General features: G+C 40.9%; 1 protein-coding gene across 2 annotated transcripts in view; it reads left to right on the top strand.

The window, feature by feature from the left end:
- LOC107396553 (NT-3 growth factor receptor) overlaps window positions 1-16,202 on the top strand; it is a 52,225-nt gene that overhangs the window by 20,560 nt on the left and 15,463 nt on the right. For both annotated transcript variants that reach the window (XM_054747225.2, XM_015976317.3), the window contains exons 8-11: window positions 918-1,030; window positions 3,643-3,826; window positions 13,889-13,915; window positions 15,072-15,118. In XM_054747225.2, coding sequence (XP_054603200.1) covers window positions 918-1,030; window positions 3,643-3,826; window positions 13,889-13,915; window positions 15,072-15,118 — 371 coding nt within the window. The remainder of the gene's footprint in view (window positions 1-917; window positions 1,031-3,642; window positions 3,827-13,888; window positions 13,916-15,071; window positions 15,119-16,202) is intronic.

The raw sequence follows: 16,202 nt of genomic DNA, 5'->3' as shown, positions 1-16,202 counted from the left end.
GGACTTTACCAACATGTTTTAATACTGTCAGACAAACTTTTTTTACAAACTTAAATTGTAAAAATAAACTTCCAGAAAACCACAAACTGCATACTGTTCAGAAGCTATACAGAGTCCATTACACAGGCTTTTTTTCAATGACCCTTCAGAGATCATCTATGATCTCTGCAGCTGCAGCGCTTTTTTTATTGCTCTGTGAGCCAGAAGCTTTAATGACACTGTAGTACACCGATGGTACAAACGCAAGGTCAGATAATTCCTTTCTCATGTCTAACTGGCATGTGTCTAAAGGAGCACTCGCCTTGACCACTTTAAACAAAGCAGTCACGGGATCTAGGCACACAGTCATCTGACAAATCTTGGAGAGTGCATCTAAAATAGACCACCAATATCCTTGTAGTGTTGGGCAGGTCCAGAATATCTGAAGTTCCTACTCTTTAGTGACAGATTAGATCATCTGTACAGCAATGAAATACAACATCATGCTTTCAGAAAATGGAACCCAGAGTATATACAGGGCAAAATGAGGTGGTTCAAGAACTGAACCTTGGGGCACACCTCAGATGGCATGAGGGTCATCAGATCTGAATGGACCACCTTTCACATTGAATTGCCTTTGTGTATAAAATGTGCTATATAAATAAAGCTACCTTGCCTTGCCTTTCACATGATATGAACTGCCAGACAGGTATGAGCTGAAATATAACTTGAAGTAGCAGGAAACTGAGTGAGCATAGAAGGGACTACGACAGCTTTTTTGCTTCTTTCTGCTCCCTCTCATGTTATGGTTTTCTTCTTGTTCTATTCATTTTACAAAGTATATTTTTATTATGCTCATTTATTGAATATTATATTTCAGAACAGTAAATGAAATCAAATGACAGAACAGTGGTCTTCTCTTTTGTTTTGTTTTTTAGTCCCTCCTACCATCGTGAAGTTGGAGGAGCCGGCCCGCTATCACGACACGTGCATACTGTTCACCGTTCGTGGTTCACCCCTTCCAACTTTAAGATGGTTTCATGACAACAAGGTAGGAATCATATCTACTTTGTACTTGTTATATTTAAAAATATATTTTAAAATATACAATTTTGGGTGAAGTACTGGTGACAAGCCAAGTTTTTGATTGTTTTGTTTTTTAAATCTCTGGGTTCCGCTCCAGTTGGACCTTTATCTGCTTGTATCAGAAGTATCCTCTTATATCTGCTACCTCCCCGTGTGCTCCTGCCTCAGATCCTTTTATCCATTCTAAATACTATAAGTAAAATTTTTCATCAACACTTTACAATAAGGTCCCTTTATTAACAGTGCTTAGTGCATTGTTAAGCATTAATAAACTATTAAATAAATTATCAACTGTTTAATTGCATTGTTAATAATATGTGATGCATTACTAAGCAGACCTTAACCTTAACCCTAACCAATGAGGTTATTTTTCTAACCCTAACCTAAACTAAAAATTAATTCTCACCAAACTCCTAAAACCAAGTTTTAGGGTGTTAAGCATTGTGTGGACCAGCAAAACGACCCCACAATGTGGGAATGTCCACATGTTACAGGTTAAAGTTAAGATATGTCCACTTAAACATATTAAGACAACACACACGTACAATCTCCACACCTTCGAGAGATGGCGCTATTATTAATCTTCTCCTGCCCAAAGAGGCTTATTGGATTCTCACTTTGAACACCACTGAATCTTGGGGGTGAATGAAGAATTCAGTTTGTCTTGCTTCCTCTGATTTGGTGTTAATTTTATTGTTGTCTAATGTATTTTATAATGTGTATTAGAAATGTTTCCCACTGTAGAAATGCGTAGCAGTGAGGATTGACTTCATATTTGTTAAGTGATCAATAAGATTGATAATCCTTATAAATATGAATTATCAATCGTATTGGTCTGAATGTTTGATCATAAGATCAGAAGACTCTAGATTATTTGAATATTCAGGGAACATACACTTCATGTTAATTCAGACAAAGTCAAGTATATGGTTTTATAAAATGAATTTCATTCTATGCCTAACCCTAACCATAAACTAATGATTATACAGGACAAATAAAATGATGGTTGAACAGGATAACAGATAATGAATGAAATGGTGGAATGTAAGCTAGATGTTTATAGCAAACCCATGTAAGTATCTGAGAGATCTTGTGATGTCTGGGTTGTAAAATCAGTTTAACTGTATGGTTTAATAAGCTAGAGATTATTCATAAAACCATCCGACACCATTGTGCAGAGTCTACGAACACTTGTGTGAATGTTGCTCTCAGCGGTTCCGGACAAAAGGCAGCCAGAATGGTGATTTACCAGACGTCGCGGCTACAAGAATCCCAAAGAGTCGTAGTTCCCTTTGAATTCAGATTTCTAGTCCGGCCATGAGATGCAACCGGGGTCTGCAGGTTAGATGTTCCACCTCTGTGGTGTTGTAGTGTCTGAAATCACTCTCAAGCGTTGCCAAGAGAGAATGGTTCCAAGTGCTTGCCGTGATTGGCCTAATCAGGGACTGCTGGAGGACTGAAGAATCAGGAAGTGATCCCTGTATTTATTAAATGTTGTTGACAAATTCAGACAAATCAGAATTTGACAAGTTTTAAGGCGTTACCAAAAAAAAAAAACCTCAGAAGATCCCTCCTTCACTCAGATATTTACTCTTAGTGTGAAGTGAAAATATTATAACAGTTATATGGAGCTAAATGTTATACATTAAAGAATAATATGCTGTTACTGTGTTCATACCGATAGATTAAATTACTAGAATCAACAATTACTGATCTGGTGTAATTTAAGATCTGATTTGAATCTTTACAGGAAAAATATTAATTTTAACCCATCATTGATAAATGCACACATTATTTATACACTTTGGATTTAATCATCTTGTTCGTTCAACAGAAGAGGATTATATGACACTTATGAAATAAAAAAGTTTTAAAGTAATTTATGTCAAGAAAGAAACTTTATTCAGAGAGTAAAAGTCTCATCTTCTGCATGAGACCTTGGGTTCCAGATAAGGGGCCTTTGAAAAGGGCTTGTTGCTCCCTAATTGATAGCAAAGTCGTTGAGCAGTATCTTTCTGGTCCAGATACCAGAAAGATATGATGTGTCCCAGGATGTGCGACGCAGTTTGTGCCTGAAAGTTAAAAGTTATCTTGTGGTCATTTAAACGAAATACTTGGCCTTTTGGTATGCTACAAATGTTGTTCTAGTTGGCTTTGAGCATTATTTACACTAAAATATTTACCCAAGCTCAGTGTTTTGTAAAATTGAACACCTGCATCAAATTGATGACAGTGGATCTTCTCCAGCCCTCAACTCAATAATCAGTGAGCACAAGACTGTTTCGTCTAATTAGTCTGCGAACACCTGGCTACAACATTTACTGTTGCAACATTTAAGCTGTAACTTTGACGAAGACACCACTGTCGAAGCGTTAATTTATCTTCACTGATTAAATATTCTTCTTTGACTCAAGGGCTCTTGCCCTGTTCTTCTACTTCACCACGATATAAGTTATTGGAGATGTTTTCTCTGGCTGACTGATGCATTATCACACTCAGCAGGTTTAGAGCTGTTGCTGATTGCTAACCAAAAACATTAATTATAGATATTTTGACATTGTCATTATTTTCTTTTAGGAACTTACTCCCAATAAGTATGTGCATCCAGATGTGGATTATTACAAGGATGACATAGAGGGATGCCTCACTTTTAAGAACCCAACACATTTTAATAATGGAAACTACACTTTGGAGGCAACCAACTACCTGGGTGTGGTCACCAGCAGCGTGCATGGCCACTTCCTCAACATGCCCTTCCCTGGTAAGCAAAGACATGTCTGCTTCAGTGTAAAGATTCATAACTGTTCTGTTATTACCTGAGGACTGTGATTTAATCAAATCTCAGGGACTCCTGCAGAGACACAGACAACTTATGAAGTAATATATAAATGAAAACGTTTTCTCGGCCAGGACTGGTCACCGGGGCCTCTCTCTGAACCCAAGCCTGGCAAGCATGTGGTGGCCAGGCTTGGTGGTGGTGGCCTTCTGATGGGCTCACCAGTTGTGGGAGGGGTCTCATATTTAGGCAGCCGACCTGAATTGCTTCTGCAGGGTCATCAGTGTCGGTTGTGGCGACACACAATTTCCCTCTGGGATTAATAAAGTATTTTTGAATTGAATTGAATTGAACCCCTGAGCCCGCTGGTGGGCACCGGAGATTAGGGATGCTGTCAAGCTTAAGAAAGAGTCCTATTGAGTCTTCTTGACCTGTTGGACTCTAGAGGCAGCTGATAGGTATCGGCAGTCTAAGTGAAATGCAGCTCGGGTAGTCGCGGGGGCAAAAACCCAGGCGTGGGAGGACCATGGAGCACGACTTCTGCATTGCTTTGGAGAGATTCTGGTCCACCACCTGGTGCATCGGGGGCGCTGTACTTTAAAGACATATTCAGTCCTACCGGCACGTTTTTCAGTGAGGAAGTGGAGTCTGGGGACTTTGGACTGGGCTCTCCAATTTCTGGTGCTAGTTCCTAAAGGCTCTGGATGTTGTGGAGCTCTGGAATATTGTGTGGACATTTGAAGTAGTTCCACAGGACTGGCAGACTAGGGTGGTGGTCCCCCAATTTAAAAAGGGGGACTGCAGGATGTGTTCCAACTACAGGCTGATCACACTTATAAGCCTCCCTGGTAAAGTCTGTTCAGGGGTTCTGGAAAGGAGGGTCCCTCAGATAGTTGAACCTCGGATCCAGTAGGAACAATGTGATTTTTGTCTTGGCCATGGAACACTGCACCAGCTCAATACCCTTAGGGGGGCCCTGGAGTTCACCCAACCAATCTACATGAGTTCTGTGGATTTGGAGAAGGCGTTTGACCATGTCCCTGTGGGGGGTACTTTGGGAGTATGGGGTACCAGGCCCTTTGAGACGGGTTGTTACGTCCCTGTATGACCGATATTAGAGCTTGGTCCGCATTGCTCGCAATAAGTCGGGCTCGTTCCCGGCTCGTTGATGTGACCAACAGGAGCTGGCTCTCACTTGGAGGAGCTGGAGTGACTTACAGAGTGTACCCGCAGGCCCCCAAGCTGTTAAAAAAAAACAAAATTGTGTGCACACTCTCTGCGGGCCTCTGTTTTCCATGAGACCTAGGGTGGGTGATTGCAGCACAGCTCCAATAGCTGTGAAAGCAAGAACAATATATTATTGCGAAGATGGCACAGGAGTTAAGTGCTCGCCCCGTAATCGGAAGGTTGCATGTTCGAGCCCCACTCAGTTTGTTGCTGCTGTTGTGTCCTTGGGCAAGACACTTAACCCCCTTGCCTGCTGGTGGTGGTCGGAGGGACCATTGGTGGCAGTGCTTGGCAGCCTCGCCTCTGTCAGTGCACCCCAGGGCAGCTGTAGCTACATTGTGGCTCATCCCCACCAGGGTGTGAATGTGTGTGTGATGGGTGAATGACTGATTGTGTTGTAAAGCGCGTTGGGGGGTTCCAGGACTCTAGAAGGCGCTATATCGAATACAGGCCATTTACCATTTACCATTATTATATTATTAAATATATCTAACTGGCTGTAATAAAACTTCCAAGGGAGAAGGGGAACATTGAGTCTGAAAGGGCCCTGTTCCGTGCCTCAAATGTTGAGGCGGCCGACCAGAGCTGTGGCCACAGGGTCGTCGGTGCCTGTCATGGCACCATCCCCCGAACCTGCTGGTGGACACTGGCAGTTAGGGATGCTGTCAAGCTGAACAGAGTCTTATAAAGTCTTCTTGGTCTGTGGGACTCCAGAGGCAGCTGATAGGCACTGGCAGTCCAAGCGGAATTTGACTCTGTGATGTCATGAGCGCATCTCTTAGCACGTGGGTGAGGCAAAAGATTGTGGAGAAGTCTGCAACTTCACGATGTCTCCATTATTGAACACAGTGACCTGAGCAGTCTTGTGTCCTCATACTAAGCAAGCATTTAGCGACAGTGGAGAGGAAAACTCCCTTTTAACAGGAAGAAACCTCCAGAGGATCCTGTCTCAGAATAAGCAGCCATCCTCCACGACTCACTGGGGATGGAGAAGACAGAGCACACACGCACGCACACACACACACACACACACACACACACACACACACACACACACACACATACACATCCACTCACACAACGTAATGTTTCTATGGTTACATTGTGATTTTTGTGTTTGTAAATATTCAATTTATTGAGAGATAAACTTTATTGTATTTATTCCAGTGAATCAGTGACTTCCTGAGAGTAATGAATTACAGTAATCCAGTCTTGATGTAATAAATGCATGAACTAGTTTTTCAGCATCACACCTGGAAAGGATGCTTCTAATTTTAGCAATATTCCAAAGGTGGAAAAAGGAAATCCTACAAACCCGATTAACCTGGGATTTGAATGACATCTCCTGGTCAAAGATAACACCAAGGTTCCTTACTTTGTTCTCGGAGACTAATTTAATTCCGCTCAGGTCAGGTGATTGACTAAGCAATTTCCTTTTCTGGATTTCTGGTCCAAAGATGAGATCTTCCGTCTTGTCTTGATTTAAAAGCAAAAAGTTTAGAGTCATCCAATTTTTTATGTCCTCAAAACAAGTCTGTAATCTAACTAACTGATTAGGTTCATCAGGGTTAATGGATAAATATAACTGAGTATCGTCACCATAACAGTGAAAGTTTATCCCATGCTGTCTAATGATGTTACTAATTGGGAGCATATATATAGTAAAAAGAATTGGCCCAAGCACTGAACCCTGTGGTACTCCACAAGTAACCCTGGAGTATGAAGAAGATTTGTCATGTACATTTACAAAATGAAATCTATCAGACAGGTAGGATTTAAACCAGCCTAGCGCTGTTCCTTTGATCCCTACAACATGTTCAAGTCTTTCTACAAGAACAATGTGATCTACTGTGTCAAAAGCAGCACTGAGATCTAACAAGACTAGAACAGACACAAGATTCTTATCTGAGGCCATGAGAATATCATTTGTAACTCTCACTAATGCAGTTTCAGTGCTGTGATACTCTCTAAAACCAGACTGAAATTCCTCAAACAGATCATTTGTGTTTAAATGCTCACATACTTGGATGGCCACTATTTTCTCCAGGACTATGGATAAAAATGGAAGGTTAGATATTGGTCTATAATTCATTGGGTCATCTGGCTCCAGAGAAGGCTTCTTAAGTAAAGGTTTGATTACAGCAACCATACCCCAAAATTCCACTATCTCCGCTCCGGCACGAACTCCGCAGCAGAAACGGTCCTGTTGTAGTCAATCAGAGCTGTTTTACTACTGCGGCCATGCGGTGCAGTGCACCGCCCGCCGTTCCGCCATCCGGCAAAAATAGGATTGATTCTATTTTTGCCGGACGCTGGAGCACCTTCACAGTCAATGGACAGAAATCACAACCGCCCAACAGGAAAGGAAGCAAGCACAGCTTCCGTTTTTTCACAATAAATCGATAACAAAAAGCAGTTGTTTTCATATGCACAGGTTTAACAACTTTTAACAACTATCAATGGCAGTTGAACTTTAAATGCACATAAATAAGCCATAAATACAGTTTCTACTATCAAAGCAGTCACCGTTTGTTGATCCAAACACTGCTGATCTCTCAACACAAATGATGGGTAGATTAAACAGTTCATTTCTATGCTTCTCCCACACAACGGTTGTTTGGATCTAACTTCCCTATTTATTGCTCGGACTGTATCGCAAGATCTCGAAAATCCCGCACATGCCTGTTTGCGCACCTCAGGTCTCCGCACCGGAACGGAGCCGTTGTAGAGCGGGTACAGTATAATTAGAGTTCGGAAGCAAGCGGCAGCGGAAAGCAGGGGCGGAGCGGAAACAGTGGAATTTTGGGGTTAAAATCCTGTGGTACATATCCATTTACTAAGGATAGATTGATTATATCTAGAATGGGGGCAGTAACCAAAGGAAATGCATCTTTAAATAATTTGGTTGGGATTGGATCTAAAATGCAAGTTGAAGGTTTAGATGTAGCTAATATTTTTGATAACTCTGAAAGCTCAACTGGATCAAAACAGTTAAAACACAGATGAGGTTCTTCAGTTACCTCTTATGCTGCCTCACTTACTGAGGAAGAAGAAATCCCATTAGGGAGGATGCTAAAGATTTAGTTTCTAATATAATTAATTTTACTTGTGAAAAATCCCATAAGTGTCTGCTCTGTCTTCTCCATCCCTAGTGAGTCGTGGCAGATGGCTGCTTATACTGAGCCAGGATCCTCTGGAGGTTTCTTCCTGTTAAAAGGGAGTTTTCCTCTCCACTGTCGCTAAATGTTTGCTTAGTATGAGGATTGCTGTAAAGACTCCGACACTAGTCAGTGACTTGATGCAATTTGCTGGGTTCCTTATTTAGGAAACCTTTTACTGATTGGCTTAATGACCAGGGGCCTCATTTATAAAGCTTGCTTACGCACAAAACAGGGTCAGAAAACTGCGTAAGCAACCTTCCACGCAAACTTTGGGATTTATGAAAGAAAACTTGGCGGAAAAATATGCGCAACTTTAAGTTGACTAAGGACCTGGCTGACGCACATGTTGGACATGGAGAGCACCTGCAGTGCTGCTGCTGAGAAGGATACAATCCTGAAATCCTGCAGCATTATCACTTGTACCGCTTCGTTTTCACACAGAACAAGACCCCCCCCACCCCCCCCCCCCCACCCCCCCACACCCCCACACACACACACACACACACACAGCCTGAAGCGCAGAATATAGAATGCAGAATATCAGCAGGGGGACAGATTGAGACAGATTGTCATGCGTCTGTGACAGTGTGTGTCCTGTCACTGTGACCCGATTGATCATGCGCCCTGGCTTCTTGGACAAGGGAGATCTCCGTTTGGGTGACTGGTTAGCGCGTGTGACTTTCACCCGGGAGTCTAGGGATCGAATCCAGATTGGATCAGTTTTTATATCCGCCACAGATCTCTCTGAACTCACAACATTGACGGCTTCAGCAACGCTGTGCCACTCCGTGGATTTTCTCTTATTAGTTTTGCAAAAGCACTTCCTTTCATTTCTCCACCTCACCCACAAGTACCTCAGTTTCTGCTTCTGTGAAATTGTGCTTCCTTGATCTGCCTTGATCTACGGTTGCCATTTCATTGGCGGAGCGCTGCAACAGCCGGCTTATGTATATGCATGAGATCCACAAGGCACTTTCCACTGACTATTTATGGCAGTAAGTGGGCGTGGTGAGGGTGGGATGTGACTAAAATGCAGCTGAGAACCTTTCTAGATAGTTTCTGATTTATGAAGCGGTGGTTGCGTGCAGCTGTGCGAACTCCATGTTTGATAGATCACAAACCTGCTTGGCGTAAGTACATTTTTTTTGCTGAGCTTAAGTACGGTTTTAGTAAGGATTCTACGCAATGTTTGATAAATGAGACCCCTGACCTGTATTGGAATGTTTACTGTGTGAAGTGCCTTGAGACGACTCTCGTTGTGCTTTGGCGCTGTATAAAAAAAGAAGAGAATCAAGTTGCTGCTGCTGAGGGATAAGGGAATAGATGGTTCAGAGCTATGATTCTGTGTAAGTTTGGCAACTGTATTGAAAATACAAATTCTCCTCAATTAGTGATGAAAGTATGCCATTCTAGTTTGTCAAAGCTTATTTTTATAAAGCACAAGACTATTTTTCCAGGATAAGTAGGATTCCTCCTGGTGTGTAGAGCGCCATGTTCTCTCCAATTTTTCAGTTTTGTTTTGAAGTTCCTAGATCAGAATTAAATCAGGGAGCCAACTTCCTGTGCTTAATTACCTTCTTTTTTTAAATGGACAACATCATCTAATGCCACACGTAAAGAAGTAACATTATGAACTAGATCATCAATTTGTGAAGGGCTAGAAATGAAAATATTGCCCTCTGCTACGTTCCTCTGAGATAATGAAGACAGTAAAAATGGCAGTTGATTTAATAGATGGATAGAGGTTGACTATAGTGAAATTTACATTCATGTGTAGCGCTGTGAAATTTACATTCATGTGTAGCGTTGTTAATCTACATAACTAGAATTTAAGCTGTTGCTATGCAGCTATGCTAAATCCTGAGAAAGATCAAACGAATTGGTAATGAAACTTATATATATATATCCATGGATATTTATATAATTGATAGAAGTTCATACAACAACTGGCTTGGTCTATATTTAATAAAAAAAATTAATATATAATTTAAGAGATTTAAATTAATAGCAAAAGTTTATTTATTAATTCAGAAGATTTAGAGATTTTTGCTCGTGCGGTGACCAAATATACACCACTCTGTGTTTCATTTCAAAGAAGAGCCAGGTTTGAAAAGTTAAGAATTTATTACTAACAATTTGAAGATGACAATTTAAAAGACAATTCATAAATGACAATTTTTTAAAAGCTTTGGTATTAAAACGTGGTATTAAAGCAATCTGTGTCTGAATGAAACTAAAAATGAAATGTGTGTGTTTGGATGTGTGAATGTAGTCTCAGAAGGTTTTTATCTTAGAGAGAGAAAAACGCGTTCTGGGTAGTAGAATTTGGTTTGCAACTAAGCTAAATTCTTTCTTAAAGGAGCAGGCATACAGACGCAATCTGTGTTCTACCTCACTGTTCAGACGACCCTCTGTTTGGATCCGGAGGTCAAGGGAGGATGTTGATCCGCCTCTGGGTACTCGGTCCGGTAGGGAAGACCAGTGGTACCGACTCTCTGGTCCTAGAGTTGCTGCAGGCACACAGGTGTTGAGTTGGTTTGCATCTGAGCAGATTCTTAAGGAATCTCATAGAGTCAGCTTGTTGCAGATGGCGTTTCTGTTGAAGCAATTCTATCGGCGTGACAGAAAAGCTTTAGTAGAAGTTTCGAGCGGCCGACCCGATCCTCTGGACTCTCGTTGCCACGGAGAGAATTTTGGTGAGCTCAAGAACTGAACGTGAACTGAGGAGTTTGGTTTTAAGAGACGGCCGGTAATCTTATTCTAACGAATTAGATATTTGCATAACATACCTCAGAACACGCCCTCCCAAGATAGAAAGCTCTGGTGTTATGGTACAAAGACATGTGAGTGCAGTTAACTTTAACCTGATTACTGTGTCCTGCATGGTGTGTATAAGTGCACGTGATCTTCTTGTCACTGTTAAACATTCCTGATTATCATAAATAATCATTATTATTAACCAAAGAATAATAATTCACTTCAGTAATTAAATACATTTATAATGGACCTTGATGATTATATATGAACATTGTAATAGACAGTGAAAAGAGTTTATTAAAACTGATTCTTTTACATCTTGAAGTGTCCGTCTTGTGGATGGAACAGAGTCAGATAAAGGCAGTCAGATTAAAGATGGTTTACAGCAGACTTTGCATCGCCTGTGATGGATAATCTGTAGATAGAAGTACAGTCAAGACAGCTTGACCCAGCTGAGGAAGTGTGACCTTTGGGTCACAAATGAGGCCATTCATGTCGCTACACCACTCACGACTTTTCTTCACCTGCAGGCCGGAAGAATGAAACGGTAGTCTCCACAGTTTGCTGAATTAGCTTAACAATGCTCCGAGTGCTACCTTCACTTAGCCAGTGAAAGCTAACTGTCCGCTAAACTGCTTCAAAGTACTGTAGCATATTAAACTTCAGGACAAACTTCGAGCTAAAGCGTCCACAAGTAGTCCAGGAACCATTAACCAAGCGTACATTACCGGCCATTAGGTTAACGATCCGGAAACATATTTAATTACTCTGCTTCGGACATGTGCGTCTTTTTCACCCATCATTCTCTCCAAGCTCCCCCCTTTTAATTCCCACGATCACATCTTAGTACTTCTTTTTTTCACAATAAAACCAAAATAAAATACATTAAAACATGCTAGACATTGCCTGCTTTTGACTTATATTTAGGTACTTCTTAACAGTTTTAATTTTCACCACATAAATGAAATACAATATTAATAATACTTTTAACATTTAATTAGCTTTAGCTTTTAACCCCTTTTAAACTGTAATATGATTTATGAACTTCATTAATGCACTAACATGTTTGTCCGGGTTACAGTTGGTAATGGATTGATTATTAGTTCTGAATGAGAAATGGTTGCTGCTACTCCTCCTCTCCCTGTACTTCGAGCAATATGATGATTTAAATATTTAGAAGGAGTCGACTCGTTTAAACTAACAACGCCTATGGCTCCTACTAACGGTACGCGCGATTTTGGGCTGGCCAGTCGGTTAGCTGTGGGTGTGTTCTAGCAGTTCGGCTCCAGGCAGACCTCTTTGGGAAAAGAACTGGAAAGTCGTCAGATTGCGTGCATCCAAGGCTACCTAAATGAGAACACTCCCAACCTAGTCAAGGCGTAGTGGGGGCGATGCTAGTGTGTAAGTGGAATTAAAGATAACGTGAGAAGCTCGGTCATCTTGGAGTAGATCCACTACTCCTCCACATTAAGAGCAGTCAGTTGAGGTGACAGGTTAGAATGTCTACTGGACGCTTCCCTAGTAAGGTTTTCGGGCATTTCCAACCAGGAGAAGACCTAAAAGACACAGGACACCCTGGATAGATGTTTCTTGGCTGGCCAGGGAACGCCTTGGGATCCTGACAGAGGAGCTGGCCCTCGTGGCTGGGGAGAGGGAAGTCTGGGCCTTTTTACTTAGACTGCTGCCCTGTGATCCGGCCACGGCCAAGTGGAGGAAAATGGATGGATGATGCAGGGAAATATCCTAAACCAGCAGGAATTCAGCATTTATAGCCCATTCATAGGCTCACATAGCTCCAAACAAAACACTAAAGATAAAGGCCTTTATGTTCCCCTCCCTTCTCCGCAACAGTTAGCTTGAAGTTTACAGAGTGACAATAAATCAATGCAGATCCATTTAGCAATCAAGCTAGGTTGGTGCTAAGCTAACTTACGGTAGGTGCTAAGTTGACTGAGTCATCCACAGACATATACGTAGATGCCGTATGGACCGCCACTACTGAGTGGCCGGCCGCCATTTTAGATGGGTCTCCATTCGCCTCCAGTGCATTCATTTACACTGAAGAAAGTGCTTACCCAATAAAAAAAAACATTTTATAAAGCTTTTTCACAAAATCAGACACAAGGTGTGGCATGATAGTTAAAATATAAATATAATTAAACAAAATTAATTTACATAAATTGAAATGTAAAATTAGTTTGGCTAGAAAAGTCACTCGTAATCCCACGTGATCTGTTCTCAATTGTACGTCGGTTGTTGTAAACATAGGCTGCACAAAAACAGGCATAGTTGCTCACTCTGGATTGACTTTGGAGAGTGGGGAGTCTCATCCAAAATGGCGCCCAATGGGGCATCTATCATGTCTGTGGAGTCATCTGTATCCGTTTAGTGCATGCTGGGAACCGAGGCCTATTGTTGTTGATTGACAGCTCCCTCTTATGGAGACGCATTCTGTTGGTCAACGTTCTAGGCTCGCATCAATGATTATTTTTGCTGTGGAGGCTAGGAGGGAAAATGGAAATAATGAAACACTAGCAAATTTTTAACTTAGATTAGGGTCACATAGTCACATGTATTAACTTTTATAATTTGTTAAATAATTTTAACTATGTACACACGCTTTAATCTCTCCATTGCACTTTGTTCATAGTTTGATTTTAGACGTTTGTTACTAACAGGTATTGATGTTTTATATTTATTTAGGCTGGTCTGTGTAACATTTTCTGTTCTCCTACTTCCCAGTCATGATGAATGACCAATCTGAATCTGAAAGTGACGTAGACAAGTAGGAAAAGCAAGATGTATTGTTTTTATTACCAGTGTTACCTGTTAACCATGTCAACTTTAAATCTTATAATTGTATGTGTATTACTCCTCTTGTTTTTTCTTGTTTCTTTCTCAGAAGCAGAAACAGATTATTACACTGTTGGTAAGTGTCAAAGTATAACTGAATCTACTCTTTCTCACACAGTTCAACTCCATTCACAGTCACTTCTAATCACTTCAGAAACTCAGAAACTTGCTGCCAGTTAAGTTAAATTGTAATCATTTTTGTTTTAACAAAATATAAAACATGGCTTATGGATTTATATTTCTTTAATTTGGTTTTTAGTGAAATTCAGTCCATACTTCAATAACAAACATGGCCAAAAATGTGCCCTACCCATACACATAGTTATTATTGGACAGAGCAACACCCATTTCTCTCATTTATAAAAGTCATAAAACACAAGGTTCCCCCAACCGCCATTTTGGCCTTGTCACACATCTCGTCACGCCCAGACAATTCAAAAAGGGAAAAGAGGTGGAGCTGAGGGTGGCGCTGAGAGGAATTTAATTTTTTTAAGAAAATGTGAATTCATTGTTATAATAACCATTCTGTCCTCTTTTTTAATTGATGTATTCTTTATTTAACCAGAAAGGTCCCAATGAGATTTGAAACCTCCCTTTTAAGGAAGTCCTGGCCAAGAGGCAGCAAAAGTTACAGTTACAAAATTTGTTATGTTAAATGATAAAATGACCCGCACTTGTATAGTGCCTTTCAGAGTCAGAGGACTCCAAAGCACTTTACACTACAGTGTATCATTCACACACTGATGATGATTAGCTACAATGCAGCCACAGCTGCCCTGAGGCACACTGACAGAGGCAAGGCTGCTGAGTACAGGCACCACCCGTCCCCCCGAATACCACCAGCAGGCAAGTTGGGTTAAGCGTCTTGCCCAAGGACACAACAGCAGCATTCTCTGTCCGGAGCCGGGCTCCAACGTGAAATCTTCCGATTACTAGAAAAATCGCTCTACCTCCTGAGCTACTGCTTAAATGCACAGTGACATTGGCATGTTTAACATGGGAGTCAATGAGGAACTGCTCACTTCTGGTGCCAGCCCCTAGTGGATGAGGGGGAACTGCAGTTATTGGCGCGTCCTTGTTGGGAGCAGTACTGGATTCGGGACCCCCTTGGCCCTATGATTGACCATAATGTTAAAATGTTTCATACAGTAAAATGAATATTACAGGATCACATATGACATGAACATTAGACTTATACCTCCTAAAATCAAAAGTGGCTTTCTGTTTTTCAGACTCTGTGACTGCAGAGACTCCGAAACCACAAGAGGATGCCTTCGGGGTAAGTGACTAAATACTGAATATTCTAAATGTTAAAATCACGGCTTAGAGAAAACCTTCCTGGGATGACAAAGTAATTGACAATTGGTTAGTTATTTGTCTCATTTACTGACAAACCATGTCATCTTTTTTCTTTTTTTTAAGTACAGTCCTGATCAAAAATTTAAGACCACTTGAAAATGGCCAAAAATCATATTTTGCATGGTCAGATCTTAACAAGGTTCCAAGTAGAGCTTCAACATGCAACAAGAATGGGAGTGAGACAAAACATTTTCTGAGCAGCAATTAATCAAAAACAATGTTTAACATAAAACAGCTGATGAAAAGTTTAAGGCCGCCACACCTCCCAAAACACTTGTTAACCCCCCACCCCACCCCAAACAGAAATCTAAGTTTAAGACTCATTAACGAGCAGCTCCACCATTATTGTTCATCACTTCAAAAATTCAAAAATAGTATGGCATTTTTGATGCAAGCTTTCCATGAGGTGAGTGTGAATATCTCATCAAGTAATGAAGACGACCACTTGAAGGGCATCTACTGTCTGGAACTGTTGTTCATTTTTGTTAACTTCCCTTGCCATTCATTCATTTTCCATTGGATTTAGATCAGGGGAACATCCGCATCATCTCCACACACCATAGCTCAGAATCAGTTAGCATATAATGAGCATTAATGAATGGGACTTGTAACTTGTAAACAATAATGTGACAAAACATAAAACTTACTGGTTGGTCTTTTACACAGAAGAACAACTTCATTATGATGCAAAAGAAACAGCCAGAGAGTAGAGAGTGTTTCCGAGGTCTTCAGGCATGTCTTAGTCAAGTTGGATTATTTGTGCATTTAAGACAACCATGAACAGAAACACCCAAAAGCTTTAACTGATTCAAGGATAAACCCTGAATTTAGAACAATTTTAGGGAAGCTGAGTTAAACAGCCAGATTGCACACTTATTTATTCTCCTAAATGCATACTCATTTCTAGAATCCCTGTAGTTTGATCATATTTCATTTTACAACCCTGTCAGTCCGTCTTTGGAAACATTTTGACAGGGAGCCCGTGCCTGGGCTACACTGAACCT

The sequence above is a fragment of the Nothobranchius furzeri genome, chromosome 14 (genome assembly GCF_043380555.1).
Source record: "Nothobranchius furzeri strain GRZ-AD chromosome 14, NfurGRZ-RIMD1, whole genome shotgun sequence".
Lineage (NCBI taxonomy): Eukaryota > Metazoa > Chordata > Actinopteri > Cyprinodontiformes > Nothobranchiidae > Nothobranchius > Nothobranchius furzeri.
This window is presented reverse-complemented; position numbering and strand designations above follow the sequence as displayed.